The sequence below is a fragment of the Ptiloglossa arizonensis genome, chromosome 4 (assembly GCF_051014685.1).
Source record: "Ptiloglossa arizonensis isolate GNS036 chromosome 4, iyPtiAriz1_principal, whole genome shotgun sequence".
Classification (NCBI taxonomy): Eukaryota; Metazoa; Arthropoda; class Insecta; order Hymenoptera; family Colletidae; genus Ptiloglossa; species Ptiloglossa arizonensis.
This window is the reverse complement of record NC_135051.1, coordinates 23,892,040-23,919,921: the sequence shown is the minus strand read 5'-3', so window position 1 is coordinate 23,919,921 and position 27,882 is coordinate 23,892,040. Positions and strand designations below refer to the sequence as shown.

Sequence of the window (27,882 nt, the reverse complement as noted above, 5' to 3'; positions counted from 1 at the left end):
CCAAACGCGATATTTATGCATACTTTTTATGAAAATTTTATATTTCGCCGGCTACATTCAAATACAAGGTCTAATAGTACTTGAGCCACCATCTAGTGCTTTGCGAAGGAACTATTCCTCGACAAACTTGGGCGTTTTGCCGTAGATGGTGCCACCTGGACTTTTTCCGATTATTTAAATTTTGAACAAATTAAATTATTTTTATGCTTTGTACTTCTGCACGCAATTACGAGTCAAAAATTAATTTATTATGCTTATATCATACCTGGGCAATCATCATTTTTCCTGATTATTTAAGAAAAATTTATAATTTTTGCGCCTCTGATTGTACCAAGCTTTCTAGGTACAACTAATAAAGCATTAGAATGTAGCTGATAAAATATAATTTGTTCATAAAAAATGAAGGTAAATATTCTATTTAGAGGTGTATATAGGATGTCAGTTAGAATGTAAGTATAAACTATAATTTAAGTGTAAAGTGTTATGTATTGGAACTCTACTCAGAACGTGTATTACAATGTAAGGATCGAATAAAATTTATACGTAAAATATTTTACATAAAATTGTATGTACAAATTTTATTTCGATTCTTACACATATAACACGCATCCTGTGTATACCTCTAAATGCGATATTTATGCGTACTTTTGTGAAAGGTTTATATTTTGTTAGCTACATTTGAATACGCGGTCTAACAGTGCAAATGCAGCCATCTAGCGCTTTGCGAAGAAACTATTCCTCGACAAACTTGGGCATTTTGCCGTAGATGGTGCCACCTGTGCTTTTCGGGTTATTAAAATTTTGAACAAATTAAATTGTACATCATATGTACCGCCATCTAGCGTTTCGCGACAGGAATTATTCCTCGACAAACTTGGGCGTTTTGCCGTAGATGGTGCCACCTGTGCTTTTCGGATTATTTAAATTTTGAATAAATTAAATTATTTTCATGCTTTGTACTTCTGCACGCAATTATGTGACAAAAATTAATTTATTATGTTTAAATCATTTTTCTCATTATTTAATAGAAATTTATCATTTTTGACCCTAACATAGTGACAAGCTTTCTAAGTTTAACTATTAAAGTAAAATTTATTCCTCATTATTAAGGGAAAATTACATTTCGATATTAACATTGCAATACATGTTTTAAGTACAACTCATGTTAGAAGGTTTTGTTTTCTTAAAGAATAAGTATACATTATTTATTGAACTTCATTGTTTATTGGATACATCGATTGAATAATTGTTTAATTCTTGTGATATGGATAGTACACGTAGCCGTGGCACGTGTTGGATAATGGAGTCAAAATATAATTAATTACTTTGCTAAACATAAAATTTATCTTCGTGAGCACCTGCAGACGAATCTATCGTGGAATTTCAAATTTGTCTATCCTTGTATAAAGGAAACACAATTTTAACTAAAAAAAATGTTATGTAGAAGTTGGAGATTATACACGTATTGTGCCCTTTATCAGAATAAAATATATGTGAAATTAACGTGTCTAGTAAACAATTATTACTATTTATATTTAAAAATGTTTAGAAATATGTTAAAAATCAGCTTTCAATTCGAATTTCGATCAAAATGAATTTCTATAGGCAAATTAATTATTTATAATGTATAGATAGCATACACATTGTAACGTTAATATTCGGAACATGCATAAATGTTAGTAACAATCGCGGAAATGAACAAACATTCACCGAAATGGTTCACTTTCGCAGATTTCGCAATATCTTGATGTTCATTTATCATATTTATTAACAACCGTTGTAGGATCCTGGATTAAACTATTATTAACAATGTCCTAGTATAAATAATGACTTAAAATATCATTTCGTTGAAATATTCTTTGTTCATGAAGGAATTGTTGCCATTGAGGTCCAACCGACATTGTCAAGGCTACAGATATCGATGACCAATTCATAAATGTTCATCTCGATGTTTTTTCTATATAGAAAAGCGATTAATTGAATTTCGGCGCTTTTAGGAAAAAAATACAACTCCTACGCGTATCGTGTAAATTATAAGAATTAAACAAATGTTAAATTAATGTACCAAATAGACAATTATTACTCTCCATGCTTTCAAACTTTACGAAACACATTTCTTCTTCAAATCTCGATCAAAATCAATTTCTATAAGTTACTTAATCATTTATAATGCATAGATAGGATGCATACTGTAACATTAATATTCAAAATATGCAAAAATGCTAAGAACAATCGCGGAAATGGACAAACATTTACCGAAACCGTTCGCCTTCGCAGATTTCGCAATATCTTGATGTTTATTTATCATATTTATTAACAACCGTCGTAGGACCGTAGATTAAGCCATTGTTAACGATGTCCTAGTATAAATAATGGCTTAAAGTATCATTTCGTTGAAATATTCTTTGTTCACGAAGGAATTTTTCGTTGAGGTCCAACCGAAATTTTCAAGGCTACACATATCGATCATCGCGAAGATTTTTCTATTTAGAAAAGCTATTAATTGAATTTCGGCGATTTTGAGTAAAAAATGCAACCACTACGCGTATTGTGTAAATTATAAGAATTAAACAAATGTTAAATTAATGTAACAAATAGACAATTATTACTCTCTATGTTTTGAAACTTTACGGAACACGTTTTTACTTCGAATCTCGATCAAAATCAATTTCTATAAGTTACTTAATCATTTTTAATGCACAAATAAGATGCACATTGTTCGATCAATATTGGGAACATGCGTAAATGTTAATAACAATCGTGGAAACGAACAAACATTCACCGAAACCGTTCGCCTTCGTAGATTTCGCAATATCTTGATGTTTATTTATCATATTTATTAACAATCATCGTAAGACCGTAGATTAAACAATTATTAACAACGTTCTAGTATAAATAATGGCTTAAAATATCATTTCGTTGAAATATTCTTTGTTCACGAAGGAATTTTTCATTGAGGTCCAACCGACATTGTCAAGGCTACACATATCGATTATCGATACACAAACGTTCATCACGATGATTTTTCTATTTAGAAACCGATTAATTGAATTTCAGCGCTTTTAGGTAAAAAATACAACTTCTACGCGTATCGTGTAAATTATAAGAATTGAACAAATGTCGAATTAATGTAACAAATAGACAATTATTACTCTCTATGTTTTGAAACTTTACGGAACACATTTTTACTTCGAATCTCGATCAAAATCAATTTCTATAAGTTACTTAATCATTTTTAATGCACAAATAAGATGCACATTGTTCGATCAATATTGGGAACATGCGTAAATGTTAATAACAATCGTGGAAACGAACAAACATTCACCGAAACCGTTCGCCTTCGTAGATTTCGCAATATCTTGATGTTTATTTATCATATTTATTAACAATCATCGTAAGACCGTAGATTAAACAATTATTAACAACGTTCTAGTATAAATAATGGCTTAAAATATCATTTCGTTGAAATATTCTTTGTTCACGAAGCAATTTTTCATTGAGGTCCAACCGACATTGTCAAGGCTACACATATCGATTATCGATACACAAACGTTCATCACGATGATTTTTCTATTTAGAAACCGATTAATTGAATTTCAGCGCTTTTAGGTAAAAAATACAACTTCTACGCGTATCGTGTAAATTATAAGAATTGAACAAATGTCGAATTAATGTAACAAATAGACAATTATTACTCTCTATGTTTTGAAACTTTACGGAACACATTTTTACTTCGAATCTCGATCAAAATCAATTTCTATAAGTTACTTAATCATTTTTAATGCACAAATAAGATGCACATTGTTCGATCAATATTGGGAACATGCGTAAATGTTAATAACAATCGTGGAAACGAACAAACATTCACCGAAACCGTTCGCCTTCGTAGATTTCGCAATATCTTGATGTTTATTTATCATATTTATTAACAATCATCGTAAGACCGTAGATTAAACAATTATTAACAACGTTCTAGTATAAATAATGGCTTAAAATATCATTTCGTTGAAATATTCTTTGTCCACGAAGCAATTTTTCATTGAGGTCCAACCGACATTGTCAAGGCTACACATATCGATTATCGATACACAAACGTTCATCACGATGATTTTTCTATTTAGAAAAGCGATTAATTGAATTTCGGCACTTTTAGGTAAAAAATACAACTTCTACGCGTATTGTGTACACTATAAGAATTAAACAAATGTTAAATTAATGTAACAAATAGACAATTATTACTCTCTATGTTTTGAAACTTTACGGAACACATTTTTACTTCGAATCTCGATCAAAATCAATTTCTATAAGTTACTTAATCATTTTTAATGCACAAATAAGATGCACATTGTTCGATCAATATTGGGAACATGCGTAAATGTTAATAACAATCGTGGAAACGAACAAACATTCACCGAAACCGTTCGCCTTCGTAGATTTCGCAATATCTTGATGTTTATTTATCATATTTATTAACAATCATCGTAAGACCGTAGATTAAACAATTATTAACAACGTTCTAGTATAAATAATGGCTTAAAATATCATTTCGTTGAAATATTCTTTGTTCACGAAGGAATTTTTCATTGAGGTCCAACCGACATTGTCAAGGCTACACATATCGATTATCGATACACAAACGTTCATCACGATGATTTTTCTATTTAGAAAAACGATTAATTGAATTTCAGCGCTTTTAGGTAAAAAATACAACTTCTACGCGTATTGTGTACACTATAAGAATTAAACAAATGTTAAATTAATGTAACAAATAGACAATTATTACTCTCTATGTTTTGAAACTTTACGGAACACATTTTTACTTCGAATCTCGATCAAAATCAATTTCTATAAGTTACTTAATCATTTTTAATGCACAAATAAGATGCACATTGTTCGATCAATATTGGGAACATGCGTAAATGTTAATAACAATCGTGGAAACGAACAAACATTCACCGAAACCGTTCGCCTTCGCAGATTTCGCAATATCTTGATGTTTATTTATCATATTTATTAACAATCATCGTAAGACCGTAGATTAAACAATTATTAACAACGTTCTAGTATAAATAATGGCTTAAAATATCATTTCGTTGAAATATTCTTTGTTCACGAAGCAATTTTTCATTGAGGTCCAACCGACATTGTCAAGGCTACACATATCGATTATCGATACACAAACGTTCATCACGATGATTTTTCTATTTAGAAAAACGATTAATTGAATTTCAGCGCTTTTAGGTAAAAAATACAACTTCTACGCGTATCGTGTAAATTATAAGAATTGAACAAATGTCGAATTAATGTAACAAATAGACAATTATTACTCTCTATGTTTTGAAACTTTACGGAACACATTTTTACTTCGAATCTCGATCAAAATCAATTTCTATAAGTTACTTAATCATTTTTAATGCACAAATAAGATGCACATTGTTCGATCAATATTGGGAACATGCGTAAATGTTAATAACAATCGTGGAAACGAACAAACATTCACCGAAACCGTTCGCCTTCGCAGATTTCGCAATATCTTGATGTTTATTTATCATATTTATTAACAATCATCGTAAGACCGTAGATTAAACAATTATTAACAACGTTCTAGTATAAATAATGGCTTAAAATATCATTTCGTTGAAATATTCTTTGTCCACGAAGCAATTTTTCATTGAGGTCCAACCGACATTGTCAAGGCTACACATATCGATTATCGATACACAAACGTTCATCACGATGATTTTTCTATTTAGAAAAGCGATTAATTTAATTTCGGCACTTTTAGGTAAAAAATACAACTTCTACGCGTATTGTGTACACTATAAGAATTAAACAAATGTTAAATTAATGTAACAAATAGACAATTATTACTCTCTATGTTTTGAAACTTTACGGAACACATTTTTACTTCGAATCTCGATCAAAATCAATTTCTATAAGTTACTTAATCATTTTTAATGCACAAATAAGATGCACATTGTTCGATCAATATTGGGAACATGCGTAAATGTTAATAACAATCGTGGAAACGAACAAACATTCACCGAAACCGTTCGCCTTCGTAGATTTCGCAATATCTTGATGTTTATTTATCATATTTATTAACAATCATCGTAAGACCGTAGATTAAACAATTATTAACAACGTTCTAGTATAAATAATGGCTAAAAAGCCATCAATTCGTTGAAATATTCGGTTAGATCGAACAAAGACAATGGAAGAAACGGTAAGTCACCTTGGGGAGGGTATATAAGGAGCCCCCGGTTGTTTAAAATTTCATTGTTCCTGGAGCCTCCGAGGTGGACGGATCTCTTCGTTTTAGGTTCATGGAAGGGGGACCCCCCACCCTGGTAACCGGTACTGGCCGCCGGTAGGCGGTGGTCAGTACTGGCGACCACTCTCTCAATCCTTTCTTTTTTTTTTTTAATTGTTTCTTTGTCTAATTCATTTCATTTGTTCTCTGATTTTAATTTCTACTTGTTTTTCCATGTTTATTTTTTTCCACTAACCAACTTCATTTCTATTTTCTATTACGCCTCGACTTTATGTTTCTCTTTGGTTTCTCTTAGATACATTCTCTTAGAATTATCGAAGAACGAAGAACGAAGGGGACTGATGTATTGCATCCTCCACGGGACTGTTAATTCTAAGTATAGACTAAGTTAGTTTTAAGGCCACCATGTACGAATATCTGTGATCTGCCGAGCAATTATCCAATCTTTAGCTTCTTTTTGCTCGCTTGCTCGTATCTCAGTCCGGCCACCTCTGCTTGTTGCATAAGCAAGTGACCGGCCGTGGAGGTGGACCGAACGCTCGATCGTCGTCTCTTCTGGTGCGTCCGCTTTGAGAGAGAACATGCTGCGAACACAGGGGCAGGTGTTCGCACCGGTCCCTGCGGAAGCCCTTGTTCCATAAGACCCTCTCTTCGTCATCCTCCGTGAGTCAGGTCCACGCTCTGCGTGGCTCCTGGCTGCGGAGTTGGGAGAAACGGGGCACTCCTCTAGAGGAGTGGAAGGCGTCGCGCATTTCCTTGAGAATCTGGCCCACTGAGGGGAAACGAGACCGACCTAGTAGGAACAACTCTACGGTTCGCGTCGCGCATTCCCCAATTTTGCCTCATTTTCCAAAATGTAATTGCTCGGCAGAATTAAACGAGGAGATCGAAGGAACATTGATTCCTTCTATCTCTGCAGTTAGAATAAGTTAGTTTTAAGGCTGTGATCTGCCAAGCAATTATCCAATCTTTAGCTTAATTTTGCTCGCTTCCTCGTTCCTCAGTCCGGTCACCACTGCTTCTTGTACAAGCAAGTGACCGGCCGTGTAAGTAGTTCGAACGGTCTATCGCCGTCTCTTCCGATGTGTCCGCTTCCAGAGGGGGCATGTTGCGAGCACAGGTGCAGGCATTTTTGCCGGTCCCTGCGAAAGCCTCCAAAATAAGACCCTCTCGTCGTAAAGATGGAGAAACGGGGCACTCCTCTAGGGGAGTGGTAGGCGTCGTTCGTTTTCTCTGTAATCGGAACCACGGAGGGGAAACGGGATAGACCTAGTAGGACCAACTGCACGGTTCGTGTCGCGTCTCCCAATTTTGCCTCATTTTTCCATCATGTAATTGCTTGGCAGAACTAAACGAGGAGATCGAAGGAACTTTGATTCCTTCCATCTGCTTGGTTTAGTAACTTTGTTTGTATCGCGTGTCGAGGGAGATCGATGGAACTTTGATTCCATCTATCTCTCTCCGGGTCTCCGCTCGCAGCAACCTCCACGTGGTGAGACCTGGTAATCGGTGTTACTCCCGACGAATAATAATTATTCGTCGTGGGTAGTACCGAGCTAATGGCTGCGATGTTAGAATAGCTGTTATCCTTTAAATGACAAACATTAAACAAATGTGATGATAATGTATCGAATGAACTGTCATTACTTTCCATGTTTTCTAACGTTAAGAAACATGTCGGAAACCTTGTCTTACTGGAAAGATCGTCCATCGCGAATAATGCCGAGCTGATCGGTTATGTACTTAGACTAGTTGCTTAACATTTAAGAATAAATTGTATATCGTAAGTTGGAAAAATTTTTGTGGCGCATAAGAATGCATGATACTGAACGTATGACGATGAAAAGTAGAAATACGACTGTATGTACGTTGTATTAAATAAAGCAAACATATTCGGAATATCTCGTGTTTCTTAATTGCAACTTTCCACTCCCTTTCCTGCATCGCTGTGAATCACTTCGTCAATAATTGAGTAATGTCGTTTCCAAGATTCGCGAAAATGGAATACGTCCTCGATTATCGTGCTCTACTGATACCAAAGTTCCAAAATCGGCTAGAAATTCTAGCAAAAGTTTGGAAATTCCTTTGAGATTCTCGTTGTAGTTCAATTCTGAACTCAAACTGAAATTTTATTTCGGTCTGAGTCGATAATTTTGATGGCGAAGTGTCGATCCGTGTGACACGAAGCTGCATCGTTTTATCTTGCTATTAATTTTATAATGGATTATCATCGAAGCCGGCTACTCGTCCACAATGTCGGTCTCATCATAGATGGCGGCACCGACCTCTTTATAGTAGTCTATTGTATCTAAATTAACTGACTCACAAGTAAGAACTTAAGACTTTATTTACAATTACTACCACTGTCCTCTTTATTAAGAAAATTAGTTTCAAATCAATGCTGGATCATAAGCGAAATATTACAAGCGCAAGTTGATGCATGTTGGTTTTTTTTTTAATGACGCGAAACTACACAGTAACCATTAAGTCAAGTTCTCAAATAGATAAACGTATGTACATAACTCGTAACATTTTTTACTTAAACGGTCTAAGTGAACTGAAAATCTGAAACAAAGCGCAGAACGTGTGATGTGATATTAGAAGTGATTTTATTATTACTTCATCGTATTCGTTGTACATGATATAATAAACCTATTGTAATTGCGAAGTATCAATGTATCGTACAATCTCATCTCGTTCGACGAAACAATTTTCAGGGGGCGCTATAACCCAGTCGCAAAGTTACCCTGAACAGGCGTACTCCCACGTGGAGCAAAAGTTATTTCGTAAACAAACTTGTGCAGGCAAAAAATTGTTATTCAACGGCGTATTTTCCTCAATGGACAGAACCAATCACACCTCACGTAACGAGTCACGCAGTCACGCAGTCTCCGCCGCGGTCAATCGCACACGAGTACATGTATCGTTTTTTTTTTTTCGCCGCGATACACGTGGGGATCACAGTAAAATCGCGAGATTCATTTTTTTTTTTTTATTCGTCGCCGCCTTATATTTAAGAGCATCTTGTTCCACAATTTGTTTCAGCGAGTACGAAGGGACGTATCGTAAGTACATATACGCCGTCTGAGTCCTTAAAAATCTACGTTACCGATCGCGCCTGCGCAATCGTCCTAGCTATTGTCTGTATGCAACAAGCGTATATTGACTATACGTTTTTATTTATCATTTTCCTTTATTTTTTGTACTACAATGCCAATTCACGCTACTCGTCCTCACTCTAGAAACTTCTACGGGCACCTAAGAAAGATTTGATTAAGCTTTCCCCGCGTATTCCAATGGATCTACTTGTCTTTTCCTTTATCTTCCTCCAAAAATCGAGAGATCTATCCGACGAATAGAATATAAATTCTTAGCGACGAATAGAATATAAATTCAAAATTTAAACAGCGATCGCGTCGATTGACTTTTGTTTTCTTGTTATCTTTGTCTTTTTCTCGTCATTGTTGTGCGATAACCGAATTCTGAAAAAAAAGAACAACCGATTTAATCGCACCTCTCTGCGTGGAATAAACCTAACCTCTCGTCGCCATTTAAGTTTCAAAGTCATATGTCATCCGTTACATTTTCGTCTCGCAATCGATAACTCGCGAGCGTCGATAATCCAGGCAAAGATATGTAATTATCAAACGTGTGAATGTAATTGATAAAAGATTTGGAGATTACATTACAGAGCTTTCTCGACCATACGCAAGTTGTTTCTACCGTCGAGTTCCGGTCGCGTCTAAATTGATTTCGAAGAGCAGCATTTTCAAGAAATATTATCGAGAAGTGTACGCGAATACGTTTCGCTTCGTTCTTGTGATATACACGGCAATCCTTCGAATATCACAGTTTATCGAGTATATGATATGTAGTCAGCGATTTCGATCGATAAGTCGTCGATAGTAATAAAAGTCGTCGCGCGGTGTGTGTCGTGTGTGTGTTCTATGTACATGCAGACGCGCCTTGTCCCTCGTTACCGAGCGGACGCGGTATTACAATAACGTTTGCTGAACGCTCGGATGAAATATGTAAAGTCGAAAAATACAAACTGGCCAGAGGCGTAACTAGACGGGTGTGCAGCCCGAAAGCGTACAAGATTTTCGTTGAGATTTCCCTAAAGCGTATACGAAGGCGCCACCGTTACGAGTTCGTTTTATCGACGAAGAACACAGTGACTCCGATTCCCAAGTGGCCGTAGGGGGGCTCTCGTTTCGCGAGATTGCAAGATTCGTATAACAACGCCGACGTATGCGGCGCCGATAAAGTCGCAAGCGGCGTGTTGTCACACGCGAACCACGTGGCGCCCCGCAGCGACGCGCGGCGGTGTGGTAAGAAAATAAGTGACTTTATAAAACAGGAAACGAGAAGATCGTATCGTACAGATTGGCGGGCTAACGGTATCGCGGGCTGGCTTTTACGATTGCGTGAAACGAACCTCGAGAAGATTTCGTCTCGTCTCGCCGGAGATCGCCCTGTGCAACAACGTTTCATCGAGCTTTATCCTCCTAGCATGCTCGAGGCTACACTCTCTTATTGACTAGTGTATTATAGGTTAGTCGACAACCGCGCATTGGCTACACACGCGTCGCACGTGTTTACGCGAGCGAACGAACCGTCGGCGCGTTACCGAGACATGTGAAATTCGTTCTCCGGTCGCGAATTTCACAGGGTGGCCCTGCCTAATTGCACCCTGGCGTCGTTGGCACGTCGTCGACGTTTCTTGACGAATCAAAAGCATACCGACGGCCTGTAGAGACCGGTGTATCCACAGAGTCGGGCGCGCAACGCGGGCAACAGTATCGCTGCCGCTGAGAGATTGTCTTGCAGCTGCGAGCACTCGCAGATCAGTAGGTACATCTTGTCGCCCTGTGACATGGACTTGTGTAACGTGATCCGTCTCAGGCCCACCGATTTCGGTAAATATCGGTACATCATACGAGCACCTGGAACAAATCACATACGGTTTGTACAAGTAGATTTTTAGACAGAGTAAGTGGATGAAAAATAATGGTAACGTTTACGATAATTCAAATTTAATAATATATAATAGTGTACATATAGACTGTTTCTGATTCCAATGAAAGACGTAGTGCGTGTAAACAACGGATCGTCGCGTAAAAGGAACCCCATTGGTCGCTGTGTCGTACGATATCGAGAAAGTTCACTGTGTTTAAATCCACTACCGAGAGGAATTCCTCTTCACGTCACGACGCTCTGCGGCTGAACAGTGTAATACCACGAAACTTTTTTATTCGCGTCTTTCTTTTTTTAATAAAACTTTGACCAACGTATTTGTGAGTGTTTGAGGTTAACCGCGATAGAATTTGCGATACAATACAAACGATGTTCAACGAATTATCAAATAAGTAAATATAATTCGAATTATAACGCGTTTGGTTTCATTTTAAACGGGTAACCTAGCAAATACAGTGGTAGAAGTTTCGTTCGGAAAGAATGCAAAATAAACGAAATCCGATTTCGGTAATCGAAGTGTAATCGTGCAACTTTTGATATAAATGTCAAGAGTATAGAAGTCGAATAGAGTACCGGTCCAGTAGAGCCAATTCTGCTCGAACTTCAGGCCATCGTCGCCCTCGAACACCTTAAAAATCGAGACGATGTAGCCGGTGGACGGAATCGGTGGTCTCACACCGGGTGGCTCCAACGGTGGCCTCGCAATGGTGGCCACCTCGTTGAACAGGTCCAACGTGTGGCTGGCCGCGTACCGAAGATCGCGGGGATCGAATTTCCTGAGAGCGGCGCATTGCACCTCGTTGTAGAAGTCCACGGGATCCGTGTTCTGCTTGTTGATCAGGTAGTACGTGATGAATGGGAAGTCGGCTGAAATTCATTACGAGAAGTCACGTACTTAATTACACCACGCCGTTGTCAACGCGTTAACGCTATGGCGCAAAACGTCTCGTTACGGGAGACGAAGCGTCCTATTTACCACGCGCGTCTACCGAGATTCCTGTCCGCGTTTTTCAACGTGCAGACGCGTTGAATCGTGTTACGAGAGAGGCGTGGCCGATTCTAATCTGTTTCTGTTGGCACGAACCCGTTGAAAAATAAAAGGAAAACCCGTAACGCGGTATTTTCATATCGAGTTTAACGCCTCGAGTCTGGATCGTTCTGCACGATCAACAAACCGAAATACGCAACGATCGAGCGATGGTCTTGATATTAACGGATGCAATTAACTTCACAGACGTGCGTCGAAAAATAATAGGGAAACGCGAAACGCGATATTTTCATATTCGGTTTAACGTCTCGGTTCTGAATTGCTCTACGTAATCGCCAAACCGAAATACACATTAGTCGAAGGATGGTCTTGATATTAATGGATACAATTAACTCTACAGGGGAGCCAAAAGCGGAACTGCGGAGTCACATGCCTCTTCGTCACTTGTTGAATACCAATCCGAGAAGCTGTAGCGCTACCAACTGTACCGTGCCAATATTAACACCATGAACGATATCACCGAAGTAAAGGAGACTCGGTTCTTATCCTAATGGTCGCACAGGCGACGTCGAATTACCATTTTTCTCCATGTTCGTGAGCAGAATGCTCTGAGAGGCGGAGGGTGCTATTTCGGCGACCAATTCTGCTGCCGTGTCCCGTTGCAGAACCAACGGACGGGAAACGGGAGTTTCGATTAAAGGATCCAGAGGCTCCAGAGGCGTCATGAAATGCGCCAGAACACATTGCTTCGGGTCCTCGACCTCTAGGACCGAAAGAGGACTTCCTGGTCTCTTTTTGTCCGCTATCGGGGCGTGCTGGAACGAGTTGCAATAAAGCTGTGATTGGAAAAAGACAAATTAATTCGTTCCCCCGTTGGAGCTCTGGTTCTGACTACTATACTCGTTCATTTATCAGGACAGTCCAATAATCCGATACTCCTTCGTCAGAAAAGTTGGCTACCCGTGTAGGTTGCTAGTTAACACTCCCAGGCTGTTTTTTGGGGTCATTTATTTTCGCGTCGGTTCGACCGACAAAAATTCATTTACGAAGGTTGCAAGTTTTCTTAGAAAATAATAGATTGTTTTGTACAGTGTGATTAAGAAATGTCCACACTTCGGGAAGTGAATCCACACACCGAGATAAGTAGAAAATATTCAAGGAACGTACATTCTGTATACCTTAATTCTTGAATTATGAATATACATGATACACTCCTCTGAAGTATGAACATGCATTTATTAATCATTCTGTATACGACGATCTAATAATTTTGTACAAAGTATGGACTGATCTGATAGAACGGTATTAGTGAAAAAAAATATATTAAACTCTTCTTTAAGGTTACTTGTTAGTCACGGTACGTGCGTTTACATGCGTTATTTCCGTTGTAGGAGTACGTCATTCATTGGATCTGCGTTTGTTGTTCTTCGCCTCTGTGGCTACGCTTTTGTCTATTTTTAAGCGTCTGAGGCCGGGCCAGCAAGGTCGCTACTGGTCGCGGTTAGCCACGACTCTAAGGCCAATAACTCGAACGTTCTGGTTTCAGCAAGTGTATTCTCGGCTAATGTGGTTTCAGAAAATTCTGTTCCAACGGACATGTCATCGTGGTGAAACGACAATGGAGTCATTTCTCAATGTCCATCGTTATGAGCGTGTCGAGGGCATTATTCCACCCTCGACTATACACGTTGAGAATCGACCGAAATTCGTCGAACGATTTAGAGAGGGTGGTCGCGAATGAGCATACAAACTAATCGATCAACACGCTGCATGCAAGCCTCTGACGCTGAACGCGCTGTGAAATATAAATATGGCACCCTGTTGCGAAACCTGTATCAAAGCGTGGACGATAAAAGACATTAACCAGCGACAGTTAACGATGCAAAGGACATTAGAAGGAGTAAAGTTCCCACTTTGGCGAAGTAATTAAAGTTTTACGATACAATTATACACCCGAGTGGAAATTTAAATCATCGAAGTAACGATTATTCGTGCACGAGGACCTTTAAGGTCGACGAAATCGTTATAACAATTTTTAACGTTTCCAACAGTGCGATCGGTCATCTGCGGAGGAGAAATGTGTGATTTAACACCTAGAAAATATTGCAAAAATGTTACAAAAATTTCTACATATATTTTGCACCGCTACTTCTCTTCAAGTGCCAATACTAAACCGGAAGAGTTTGTGTGTTCTGAAGCAGTATCGAGAACGATTAAAATTTAAAAAGAAATTTTTATTTTCGTTCGATGAAAAAAAAATTGTCTTCCTCGATAAATTAACGTCTCTCGATGAAAAATATACATATATATGTGTTTTCTTGGAGTACGTATAGATAATTATGCAAAGTTTGCAAGATTGTTAGTAAAAAATTCAGAAAGAAACGCTTTACTTTTTAGTGGTTTAGTAAAGACCTATAGTCTATAAATAAAAGTTTGAACGTAAGTTTGTATTAATTTTAATTCGATGAAACGGGTTTGAAAGAGCTGCTATTAATGGAGCCCGAGCAAAAAATTCACAAAGAAACACCTTACTCTTTTAGTGGTTTAATAACGATCTATAGTCTACGAATGAATGTTTAAACACAAGTTTGCTTAAAATACGTCACACGTACCGGTACTCCCGCTGGTAAAAAGCGTTCAAGAGACGCGAGGGGTATGATGAAACAGTCCCGGTCCAACGTGGCCAGGGAGATTGGTTCGCCGCGTGGCGGACTGTTCCCGGAAACCACGAGGGGCGTGTACGCGCCGGATGCCCGGTTGCCGCTGAAGGAAACCTGCGAGCACCATACAAGTCGGGATAATTAATTCTGACGAGTTCGCAAACTAGCGTTCATTAAAATGAATTAACCCGACGATGCGAGTTGTCGCGTCCAATTGTGTATGCCAGTTTAAAAAAAAAAAAAATTCAATGCTAATTTAATGCATTCGAGGAAGTGATTTTCACCTCCAGGACGAAAACACGAAAGCGGTTGCTCATCAGAGAATATTTTACGCAGGATGTCCCGTATACCAATGTACTTGAAATACTTTGGTTGCTTTTTAAAGATGTGGAACCAATTATCACGGAGAACTTGTTTAATATTTTTGAAAGTAACATAAATGTCCAAGGTGTTCTCGTTAAGTGGGACACCCCATGTATTGTGGAAAAGAAGAAAGATCCAATATTGTGTCAAAAGTGTTGGTCAATCCTTGTAAGGCTAAGGAAAAATGATTTCCTCCTTAATTCTGGTCTTTCTTTCTGGAGTACAAGACTCGGACGAGACACTACGTTATTGTTCAAGAACTACTGCTTGTGATGATACGACAAAATGTTCGAGAGAGAAATTTGTGATAAGTGTAGTGCAATTGGCAGATTGTGTTTCCAGTGTTCAAAGTGTCATCGATATTTCTTCAAGTGGGACTGTGCAGAGTGCTCTAAAAGGAAACCGAAAAACTTCACCAATGTGTTTAGCAGGTCAATCTACATCAGAAAGATCATACAAACAATGGTTTGCTCCATTTTCGAAATGATCGTTGTTTACTTTACCAAATCAAGCAAAATATTCAGTATTCTATCATTCCCCTTCAACCAAAATAACACCATCTGAATAATGAACTAATAAGTCCATGTCACCAGCAACAGGGTTAACGTCAGTTTCACCATCTCCTTGTGTTTCACTTCCAGTAGCAGCTGTATTCTCAAGAATCCTCTTCCTCTCTGAAATCCACCGGTCGATCATCCAAATCCAGTGATCCTTCTCAATTGAAGCTGCACCATTGGTCTATCCAATTGGCGATGCACTCCGACCCAGATCACGTAGCTTCCCAACAACCATATTCGTTTACTGCCGATCGTAAACCTCTTGCCTCGTATTAATCGGCGTGTGCACCGTGCACCTTGGCCCGGGTACGTTGCATTTTTAAAGCCCGCGTGTCCACGGAATTGCACCCCGGAGTAACAAGTGAATTTCGTAGCCGATAGCTACGTCCCAGGATGTAGGTTAACGCGATTCCTTTCCTGTTTCCCGCGGTGCAACCGAGGCATTTCGAGACGACGCCGTGATTTATGGCGACACGCGAATGCCTGCAACGGCACCTGACATTTTGGGTCCGGGCAGCGTCACGACAGGGCGCGACATTTTCGACGTTGTCGTCGTCTCTACGACGACTTTTCGGCAGTGTCGTGGATCCTGGAGGTTCAATATCGTAACATCAATGACACGCGTCCCCTTTGTCTCCGACTCTAACTTACCGCCACTTTTCTGTCGCGCAAATGTTCATCCCCTCCCATGGGAAACGTTGGAAGTAGCCTTTCCGGGGCTGTATAGAAGTCTACCGACGATTTATGGTTCGATTGGGAGCGTGGTTCCGCGGAGTGGTGATAGATGACGTCGAGATATTGACGACGATCAGGATCACACTTACAATTAACCTTCAAGAGGCCTTCGTGTAGCTACACACTTACTTGGGCGAAGAGTGACCCCAACTTGAGTGCACGGAACTCGTGTTTCCAACTTTATCATAACGTAAAGGGATTGAGGCGTACGTTGCATTTATTATACTAGCTTCAATTATGGGAAAGCAATATTATGAGAACGTTATGGGTCAATAAAGACCCCCAGGAACGCTCTAGGATCAAAACAAGGACAAGATCTAGGATTTATAAGATACGTGTACCTCACGGGATTTAGTCAAGAATCCCCTGCACTTCGCGAGATTTAGTCAAGAATCTCCTACAATTCACGAGATTTAGTCAAGAATCGTTCTTTATTGCTGGAATAGTATCTAGACTTTTCGTCGGCATTTCATCTAGGGATCTTCGAGAAAAATCCTTCGGTAAAGTGAATTACGTCTTCCATCGGAATAACCGGACCATCTGAACAACTCCTCCATTCTCAGAGACGAGAACAAATATCCGAGTGCGGAAATTAATTCAGTTCCGTGATGGACCATCGTCCGTTTCGTGGCTCTAAGTGAAACCGTTGACGTTTCAAGGTAAAGGACATTTTTTTTTTTTAACAGTAGACAAGCATCTCCATCGAGATCGTTCAAGGTCATCGAAGGTCAGTCACGTTGAAAATTATTCCAAGCACGTCACCATTGAATCGATACCCACTGTTCGTGCCTGCGACAAGATAGCGAGGAGTTGTTTTCAATTCTCATAATTCGTCACGACACCCTGTAACCGAGCAACTTCTTCGGCCATTCTTTTTTTCTACCTCCGAAATAAGAACGTCTCGCCGAATGTTCTTAAGTGTTTCGTCGTGCACAGGGTGCTCCCCACCACTACGTCCCTCCCACTTCAACCTGACGTCTGGAATAATTTCCATTCTATTTCCCTGTCCTCTTTTCATATCATTTCGAGGGACATTTTCTCGCCTCCAGTTTTGCAACCCGAGTTGAGTTCCACGTACGGGTACGGGAAGTGGAGGGGGAGGGGAGACGCCGGATGTCCCGGATATATTTACAAATTTACATTCGCGGGGTGAGATCGAGTCGGGGCACGAGATACAACGCGACCAATTCGACCCGTGCGCCATATTGCCGAAGACGCTGTAAAAGTCCGACAGACAGATGGCGGGTCACTTTGCGTTCCACGTAGGTGGATCTACGCTCGACAATTTTTCTTTTTTTTTTTTAAATTCGCCCGAGTGCCGCCGTAAAAGTTTAACAGCGCCGCGTCGTCCACGGGAAACGTACTCGTACGCGTATTACGTTCCGCACCGATGCGGACGAGTGTGTTTGCGTCTCCCCGGGTGCGGAATGAGCCTCGGTTTACACCGCTTTCTTGTTTGCCATTTAATCCGCGTCGATAACCAGGTTTAAGTCTCGATATAACGCCGCAATAAACGGGTTCGTCGTGACACGACACACTCGGGTAGCATTAAATTGAGGTTAGGTTTCAATAACAGTATTTTAGCCGCGCCTCTCCGCGCACTCGTCCGTTCGTTTTATTTGCCTAATATTCGCGTCTCTTTACGCTCGTAGAGAGAAGAAAGACGTTACCTAAATGAGTAGATGCATATGTAAGGTGTTTGACTTTCATTACTTTGACGTTAGAGGCAGCACTTCAGCTGCGCCTCTCACGCACTTATCTACTCTCTTTATTTGTGTTATACTCGTGTATCTTGGCGCGGTAAAGACGTTACTTGAACGAGTTGATGCATATCCGAGCCATGGACTTCCATCAGCCGGTATTATTTTGAGGTTAGGAACGACACTTTGGTTGCAAGTTTTACGTACTCATTCGCTCGTTTTAGTTGCGTTATACTTGTGTATATTGGCATGGTGGAGATGTTGCCGGAATACATAGTGTATATTCAAGCTATCGACTTCCATCAGCCGCTATTATTTTGAGGTTAGGAACGACACTTCGGTTGCAACTTTTGTGCACTTATTTGCTCGTTGTATTCGCGTTATATACGTATAGCTTGGCGCGGTGAAGGTGTTACCTGAATAAAAGGATGTATTTCCAGGCTGTTGACTTCCATTAGTCATTATTATTTTTGGGTTAGAAACATCGCTTCGATTGCACTTCTCACGCACCTACCTACTCGCCTCATTAATGTTATACTAATATATATATATATATATATATATATATATATATATATATATATATATATATATATATATACACTTCTATATTTTCTATAACAATGAAGATAATCAAAATAAATAAATGCTACGTCTAATCTGTCGACTCTCATCGGTCACCACTGTTTCGAGGTTAGGATCAGCACTTAGGCTTTTTTCAGATTTGTCAGAAAAAGAGGTGGTCGCTTTGATAATTTCAAAAACCATCAAGAGACTCCTTGGCCAAGACGTAATATTTATTTCTCCTCGTTTCGAGGTTAGTTTCCTCATGCATCTTTCGTGATCGTGAACAGTTGTCCCACCGACTACTCCCAAAAAGTTCACCGGTCAGTGAATCGGTGGCGGGGCGATCTAGCCAGGAATTCAGGATCAATCGGGGGTCCGGAATGAGCACAATGAGCGGCGGATATCGAGCATAGCCCGGCCGGCTCCCAAGAAATTTATGGCACGTCGCGAGATCCGCCTTGGCGTGCAATAAGATAGCGAGTTTGCGTGCCTGGTCTCGGACTGGGACGTAGGTGTAACTTTATGCGGCCCGTTCCGTGCACGGCCACTCGTTTCCGCCATAATTCCGCCTGGTCGTCCGCGAAACTATCCCCGTGTTCGAAGGCACTCGTCCACCTCGGGTACGTGTCCGCGCGTACGTGCATCCTGGCCCGAGGCGTCCACTTCCACGCTGAAATATCGTCACGAGTGTCCGGCTGGCCGTGTTTCAGGTAGCTCTGGCCACTGGCCGACCACTCGTCGATAGCGGTTGTTCGAGGGATGGGTTACAACGTATAATTTGCAGGACTGCAACCAACACCACTGCCACTGAGTCTTGCTCGTTCGACCTTTGGAAAAGAACGATGCTTTCGCTCCCAACTGTGGTTTCCTGGAGTTTAATTGCGGTTAGCACGGATGCATCGTCGGATATTGTGTCCTCGATTCGTCGCGTACGTCCATCGACACCGTGGGTGCTGGAATATCTGCGCAGGACTATGGTTGAGAGGGATGACGAGTGTTTGGAACAAAGAGGATCCAGGTAGAAAGTATCGGTTGCTGGAAGAGAATTTGGGTGAGTTGGTAGCACGTGGCACGAGTACGTGTGAGAAGATTTGAAAGGGTGGTACAACTGGGACTCGAGAGAGCTCTTAAAGTGTAGAGGCGAAGAGATTTAAATCTTGAAATGTATTATACGGAATGGTAATTCTGTAAATACCTGCCCAAACGCCTACATTCCCCCCTAATAAGAAAAACAAGATTCACGAGGATTCGTGTATGTTTGTCTCGTAAGAATTCGGGATTCTTGGCACACAATGGTTTCTCTTCAACGAACTGAACGAGTTAAGTCGATACGTCGAGAGTGTCGTCGCGTTGTTTCTGTGTAAGTAAACCGTGCGTGCTACGTCTGGCCAGACGTTGATTTCCAAGCTTTGAAGCAACCTCGGTAGTTGGGTTAAGCTTTCGGACTGATTAAATTCAACCCACATTCCATTAAATGGCGACACCTGAACCGAAATCTCCGGTTAGGTACGATGGAACGATCGCACGTGCGACCGCGTACATCAAGATCGTTCGTCTCTTAGATCGGCTTGATGTCGAGATTGGAGATTAATCCTATCCGTTTGGGGCTGGCAAACACGCCCTGAGAACGTTTCTGGAGTCTGCAGAGGTTGTGTCGACATCGCGTGGGACACGTGTCTGTTTATTAATTCCGTTGGTTCCAACGAGCAACCAATTCACTCAAACAGCGAAAATCAAGAACAATTTTGAGTCGAACTGAAACTACTTCGTGCCATTCTCTCGTATCTTCAAAAGCAATTTCTTGGCTGATTATATATTGCGTAATCCAGATGTCCAAAATCAGGGCAGATTGTTTGGATAAGATATTAAACGCTTGAAGGTGCTTTCGAATCTAGCCCCAGGACTAATCTTCCCAACCACTTTCAAATTGCCCCTATTTCGACAAGAGAAATTTCTGATATCCAAATGGAATAAACAAAAGAGAGAAAGATCAGTCCTAGAAGGTTTAGTGAACCCTGCCAACTCACACTGTCTAAGTTCTCCACGACCCAGGACTGATCCTCCAAGAGGTTATACTTACCTGTCTGGAGGCAGTCGGTGTCGGAGGTTCGGAAGGGTCTTTCTGCAGCGTGCTCTGGGTCTTCCTCCTCCCTTGGTTCCCGGCACCAGAGCCTTGACCGGATCCGCTGCCCCCACCGCCGCCCCATTTGATCACGTGAGGTCCACTGTTCCTCCTTGGTGGTGGTCCGAGTCGTTCGGTAGGTTCCTCGGGTGGGGAGCCCAACGCGCCGCCTGACGGCGGTGTAAGGAATAGGTGAGTCCGGTAACCATAACCCTGGTGCTCATGATCAGCCATTGATGGAAAGTAGCCGAACTCCCTGCTCCGTCTGATCGGTCCGCGTGCCCCCACGGCCGCTTGGCCGGCGCCGCGCACGACGCCGAACCGTGTTCCCGTGTACCCCAAGGTACCTGACGCGTACGCCCCGCCCAGGGCCGTGCGACCCTCCAATCCGCCGCCTCCTCCTCCTCCTCCACCACCACCGAGGCCCTTCTCGCCACCGAAGTTCTTGCGGAACATAAGATTCATGACTGACAAATGATGAACCTGTACCCGGTGTCCTAGGTGATCACCGACGACGGTTTATCGTGTTGCGGCACGATCGTCGCCTTTTTTATTTTGTTTATTTATTTTTTTATTTTTTTTTTTTTAATTTTCTATTTATTTATTTGTTTCTCGCATTTGCGTACGGAACAAGCAGCAACAGCAGCGGCGGCGGCGGTGGTGGTGCTCGACGATCACGAAAAAGCTGCCCTACGTGTGTGTGTCCCTTTTAGTCCGCGACTCTCTATGTGTTTTTCTCCCCTCTCCGTTTATCGTTTCGATCGGCAACCGATCTCACCAGGAGCGTTTCCGCGCGACAGTGTGGGTCAGAGTGGGGGGTCCTAAAACCGAGCCCGCGAGATGGCGCTGTTGTCGAGCATGCACGCATTCCCGCACTGTTGCACCTTGCGATCGAAAAGACACATCGTCGCGTGCTTCGAGGGGAACACAGGCTCGAGTGTATTTTTTTTTGTTGGGAGGGGGGCAGGAGGAAAAATCTGGACACTTTTTTGGGGGGTGGGGTTGCAGGCATCAGCCAAGAGGCGATTGCAATATTAATGAGTGTTTTAAAAAAGGGGGGCGAGATCAATTTTCGAAGGGGCAAGATGTGGACGTTGTTTGGAGGGGTTTGGGGGCATCGGATGAGGGGCAATTGCGATATTAATAAGTGTTTAAAAAAAGGGAGGCTCGATCGCTTTTTAAAGGGATGTGTACGTTGCTGGGGAGGGACAACTGTATTAATAAGTGTTTTAAACAGTGGGGAGACTCGATAGTCTCGGCACAGTTGCGTTATTCGTTTTGTTAGAGGCGCTCGATTATGTGTTTCCCCCCAAGGGGGGTTTCGTTAGGAGACTTTCAATTGTTTGTACGTTGCCGTGCGGTGTCAGAGTTGTTTTCTGTCCAACAGACGGTTAACCGGGGGTTCCCCGTGTCCTAGTCAATCGCCCCCGCGGAAAAGTTTTATCCCCCTCCCTGCCGTTTTTCCTCGTCCGTCGAGATTGCTCATACCGTGAGCTCCACCCCCCCCCCACTGCTTTTCATCTCGCGCGCTGCAAAACTTTGTCCCGAGTTCCTCGTCGTTCGAACGAAACGCAATTACGTCTGTTTATGCAACGTCTCCAGGCTTGTTTAAAGAGGGGTATCCCGTTCGATAAATAATCGAATTTATCAACGCATTTTTACAAAGCATATCTTAAACATCTCAACAATTTTCAAGGAAACGTTCACAATTGAACGACTCCGAATAGGAATACCCCCTCAATGAGAACTTTGACTGATCGGTACCCTTCAGATGACGAGTCTCTCGATCGAGACCGCCCTTTGACCCTAACTCGTCCATGTATCAGCGGCTCTACGAACGACGCTTCCTTAATCTGATCTTTCCGTGTCGTTCTCCATTCAGGTTTTCGAAAAAAGAGAGTTTGAGAAGTTTGTCGTGCTGGATCGAACGCGAGATCTAAGTTTTGCCATTAGACTACCCAGCGCAAAAGACGATATCGCTCGATTTAATTTGACCTCAAGGTCTGGGATTATAATTATACCTCGTCATCGTGTGGCGAATAGGGAATGATAGATCGCGTGTCACGAAGAGTTTGAAGATCTTTATCGTGACCTATTGCGATTCTGATGATAAACGAAACGTCTAACTGGTTGAGCGGGGAGAGACTAATTGCATCGCACAGACGATCAGGATATAATGATTTTTGGAATCGAAGTTGCCCGAACCTCTTCGATACAGAATTCTCTGCTATAAACTATTTCTAGTAGAAAAATACAGGGTGTCTTGAAACACAATGGTCAACAGGTGTCAGTGTGTTCTATGAGTGGAGATAAACAAGGAAGTTCTATAAACACAGTCGAATTTATTAAAATTGAATTTACTAGAACCTAAATACAAATCGATGACATTTGTGGAATGTGTTTGATACTTGACATCGCTGAGGATGATAGTACATCTATAAGTTAATCTCTTACTGCTGGAATGTACTTTAAAATGCTACTTGTGAATACAATACTGACATCGTTGAAAAATGGAGACAGATTGTACACCTAACTGACGTGTAAGTCGTACAACTGATAGTTATCATCAATTTCTACCCTAATTGGAAGAATGTCCTACTGCACAAGGACTCGGTGCAAGTGCAACATCAATCTCTATGTCTAGTAGAAATTGTCCTCGTCTAAATAATGCTGATTGTTTATTGTGGTGCTTAGAAATGCTCTAGTTTTTCGTTTATCACAATTCTCATCAGGGCAAATCCGACCAGATGATACAGAGATTTATAACATTCCTTAATATTTTGTTTCTAATTGACTAGGCAACATTTATGGAATCTATGGAGCTAGTGTCTCTTTCACAGCTACGAGAAATGCTTCTTATTGAACTGCATTTTAATAACACTAATGACAACTTATTCACCCTGTGTGATACTTCAATGACAACTTATTCACCCTGTGTGATACCTAAATGACAACTAATTCATCCTGTGTGACACCTCAATGACAACTTATTCACCCTATGTGATACCTCAATGACAATTTATTCACCCTGTGTGACACCTCAATGACAACTCATTCACCCTGTGTGACACCTCAATGACAACTTATTCATCCTGTATGATACTTCAGTGACAACTTATTCACTCTGTGTGATACCTCAATGACAACTTATTCACCCTATGTGATATCTCAATGACAACTTATTCACCCTGTGTGACACCTCAATGACAACTTATTCAGTCTGTATGATACTTCAGTGACAACTTATTCACTCTGTGTGATACCTCAATGACAACTTATTCATCCTGTATGATACTTCAGTGACAACTTATTTACCCTGTGTGATACCTCAATGACAACTTATTCACCCTGTGTGACACTTCAATGACAACTTATTCACCCTTCTATTTAATGTAAATGAAATTACTCGATGTGTAATTAAAATCATCAATTTTGGCTGCACAGTTAAGCACAGATATTAAAGTTCGTTCCTCTCTAGATTCGGCACATCTATCTCAACACAAGGAGTATCTTAATGCAAATGCAACAACGATCGCACGCTCTCTGAATTAACAAACGTCGGAAGCACGGTCCTTTTTCCTCGAAATTCGATTAGTCTGCAGTCGACTGGCAACCGCCTATCTCTCGCCACGACATAGCGCGCGTGTCAGCGATCGTCCCGATACGATTTGCGACGCAAAACCAACATCTCGCCACGGTCGTTAAGCGACCCCGACTTCGCGAAGTTACAAGCTTGATTCTGGGACGACAAAGAAAAGAAAAAAAAAACCGCGCTTTTACGATCGAAGAGCCGCCCGGGACGTTGCATTCCCTTCATTGCGTCGATTTCATGCACAAAAAAATCCTTGGGTCTATTCACACGGAAAGCAAACAGCAAGCAACGAACAGCTGAACAAAGAGGACAAGAACACCGGTCTGATCAAGACGTTCACGAAACGAGTAATTAGTCTGGGGTGTTAGAGTTGGTTACGTCTACTCAAAAGTACAGAGAGAAAAGAAACCACGATCGACATTGTTAGCTTCCTTTGTTACACGAATTATCAGTTGAGAGAAGGTTGTCGGGGACAGGTATATTTGTCGGTGGAAAGTTCACGACCACCATTTTTTTTTTTTCAAGCAGTTTGGAGCGAGAGGACGCTTGAGATTTACGTCGAATCGAGCAATTGTGTGTGTGTGTTTTTTTTTTATATTTAATTGATTTAGATTAGAACAAATGATTAACAAGAGTATCGAAATTACATAATTATGGAGGAAAAGATTTTTGAATTTAACGTGACTTACGAGCAGATTCATACCTCAATCCCAAAAAAATTTAAATTTCACTCTCCTCCCCTCCAACTATAATCTTTGGCCTTCAATTTCAAAAAAATCTAAATTTTATTCTCCCCTCCTCCAACTACTATATTCACTCCTCATTCCAAAAAAATTTAAAATGACTCTCCTCCCCTCCAACTATAATCTTTGCCCTCCAATTTCAAAAAATTCTAAATTTCATTCTCCCCTTCTCTAACTACCGCATTCACCCTCCGATCCTAAAGAATTCCAAACTTCATTCCCTCTCCTCCAATTACCGCAAATCACCCTCCAAGTGTTCACAATCCCAGGGTATTCACCTCACCGTATTTCAATTAACACCGGTTCCAACCCCAAGCGTCCAAGTGGTCGAGGAACTTTCCACCCACGGTAGAGATACTCACAGGGCCATTGGGGGGGGGGGGGCAGGGTTTAGGGGCGTGGGGTCCGGAGAAAGTGGGTAAGGATCCACGATGGACGAATCGGGTGCACAAGAACGCGTAGCCCCCCCGTTTTACGCCGTGTCGCGGTTCACGCCCACAATTCACAAAGATACGAAAAAAAAGAAAAAAAAACAAAATAAATAAATAATGACAAAGGGAACATTCTCGGACACGGTACAAAAAAACGTGGCACAGTCGCGGCCGGACAGAGACACGAGACACGATCCTTGGAATCGGTATGGGATACCTGGTGAGTCCGCTGCGTGGTTGCGAGGCGACACGGAACTGTCGGTCGAACCGGCGTGGAATCACAGTGACACACGGATCGCACGGGACACGTGTACCCCGCTCGTGCCCCGGATCGATAAACGCGATTTGAAATATTCACGCGGAGACGGTTCGATGTGTGTCGTGACCCCCTCAAGGCCAACTGGTAACCTCCTGGTCACTCTTTCCCGATTGGGGGGACGTCAGGGGGCAAGGTACCACCGTTCGTACGAACGTTCCAGCACCCCCCCTCTCAACACTGGTGTCTCTTTCACCGAACTGACAGACCCTCGATCCGCGTTCAACGACGATAGATCGATCGATCGCGCGGAGGTTAGGACGCTCAGACGCGTCCTCGACGAGCGACGCGGCGAAAGTGAGGGTTGCTCACTGGCTACGCCACGCGACCGACGGCCTCACCGCCGACCGTGGACGAAGCGTCACGATCGCTATTTCACCAATAACGAACTTCTCGATCGGAATTTTACACTGGTCGGTGAAGGTTCGACTTGTTTCTTTTTTTTTTTTAACGATCACGGAGAAAGTGAGGTGTGCAGAGATGGGGGGGAGGTTGAGGGAGATCGAGGGGTAATTGTCACACGGTCGCGATATCGGAGAGATCGAAACGCGCGGCGCACTTTTCGACCGACCGATTGGCACTGGCGTGCACGAGGCGTCGCGACGCATGCCAGGACCGTGAACACCTGGGGGTGCTGGACGCCGAGCGCGGGGACAGTAGCCTGTTGCGCGAATATTTTTGGAATTTCTTTCGCTCGACGACTGCCAGGGTGGAAAGATCGAGCGAGTTGTCCGCGGCCGGAGACGTTCGAGACGTTGCTAGAAATAATTAGAGGATCGGCTGACGCGATGACTTCACCCGACTGGTGAGGTGTTTAATGGCGCTGCGCGGCGAACTGCACGGTGGGCCGTGTCGCGGGGATGGGGGAGACGAGGGGGATACGTTTTTTTTTGGATGTTAGGAGGATTGCTATTTTAGAAATTACGGTTAAAAATTTTCCGAGTCTGAAAATTGCAGCATAAAAAAATTTCTTTTTTTAAGAATTGCAACGTAAAAAGAATCCCTTTTTGAAAAATTGCAGCGTAAAAAGATTCTCCTTTTTTTATCTAATTATTTTTATTCTCGTTTATATGCTGTAACCAAGTGGTTGAAAAGAATCTACTTTTAAATGGGACGTTTGCGTTAACCATTCTTGTTGAACTCCTCTACTTGCACACTTTTCAACGCGTTGTCATACAATGTTCAATTATTTAAACAATTGTAACGCTAGTAGCATAAAAATTTAACCAAGTTATCTTGAAACGTGGCTAAACACATGGGCAAAGTTATAAAACTATAAATCCATAATTGCAAAGAAATATTTTACACCAAAGATCGTCCTAAAAATCACTGGGTCTTTTCAGACCCCAGGAGACCTACACACTATTCAATTACATAGTTAAAGAATAAAAGATTTCCAAAAATAATTCCCCTCTCCCTTACCGTTAAAAATATTTTACTCGACGTGACAAGTGGACATTGCCTAGGAAATAAATAAAAAATTTATCCCGCAAAAACGAAAAATAAATACATATCACAGTTCTGCAATCGTATGCGCTTGAAGATTAAAAAGAAACAAATCCCCCTTTTGACGACTCGTTGGAAACTTTTCTTCGCTGCGACCGAACTTCGAATCATTTGAACAACTTTCGAGAATTTTTAACGAGAGTTTTTCAACAACTTTCCATCAAACAACCTTCCCGATAAATTCGCCAAGCCTCGTATTTTGTTCCACGATCATCGTCAAGCGCCATTACCGTGCAAACGTCACGAACGGTCACGAAAGGTTCGTCCGTGAAAAATGGCCGCCGCGTTCACTGTCGCGTCGCACTGACGAGATTTACGACGACAAACCGTCACCGTAATTCAGAAGCATCC

The 27,882-nt window shown here is 41.5% G+C and overlaps 1 protein-coding gene and 1 long non-coding RNA gene across 7 annotated transcripts; both read right to left on the bottom strand.

Annotated features, from left to right (window-relative positions):
• Nucleotides 1-8,866: 8,866 nt before the first annotated feature.
• Nucleotides 8,867-26,766, bottom strand: LOC143146316 (uncharacterized). 6 transcript variants are annotated; one of them, XM_076310491.1, is made up of 6 exons: nucleotides 25,927-26,766; nucleotides 20,902-21,827; nucleotides 14,852-15,013; nucleotides 12,817-13,054; nucleotides 11,825-12,118; nucleotides 8,867-11,220 (listed from the first exon to the last, which is right to left on the bottom strand). In XM_076310491.1, the coding sequence occupies exons 2-6, from the start codon at nucleotides 21,406-21,408 to the stop codon at nucleotides 11,006-11,008; spliced, it is 1,416 nt and encodes a 471-aa protein (XP_076166606.1). In that variant the 5' UTR covers nucleotides 21,409-21,827; nucleotides 25,927-26,766; the 3' UTR covers nucleotides 8,867-11,005. The 6 variants fall into 6 exon arrangements, with proteins under 6 accessions (XP_076166606.1, XP_076166602.1, XP_076166601.1 ...); XM_076310487.1 differs by having other exon boundaries at nucleotides 12,817-13,075; nucleotides 20,902-21,857; nucleotides 25,927-26,757; XM_076310486.1 differs by having other exon boundaries at nucleotides 12,817-13,075; nucleotides 25,927-26,757.
• Nucleotides 16,283-16,599, bottom strand: LOC143146317 (uncharacterized). Its single transcript, XR_012991896.1, has 2 exons — nucleotides 16,471-16,599; nucleotides 16,283-16,408 (listed from the first exon to the last, which is right to left on the bottom strand). It is a non-coding gene; the product is annotated as an uncharacterized LOC143146317 (long non-coding RNA).
• Nucleotides 26,767-27,882: the final 1,116 nt, after the last annotated feature.

What these genes read in the sequence shown, in the direction of transcription:
- LOC143146316 (XM_076310487.1), bottom strand. Translation starts at nt 21,408, where the DNA reads ATGAATCTTATGTTCCGCAAGAACTTCGGTGGCGAGAAGGGCCTCGGT. An exon ending in CACCGACTGCCTCCAGACAG is followed by an intron (nt 15,014 to 20,901) that starts GTAAGTATAACC and finishes TGGTGCTCGCAG; the next exon opens with GTTTCCTTCAGCGGCAACCG. An exon ending in GAATTGGCTCTACTGGACCG is followed by an intron (nt 11,221 to 11,824) that starts GTACTCTATTCG and finishes GATTTGTTCCAG; the next exon opens with GTGCTCGTATGATGTACCGA.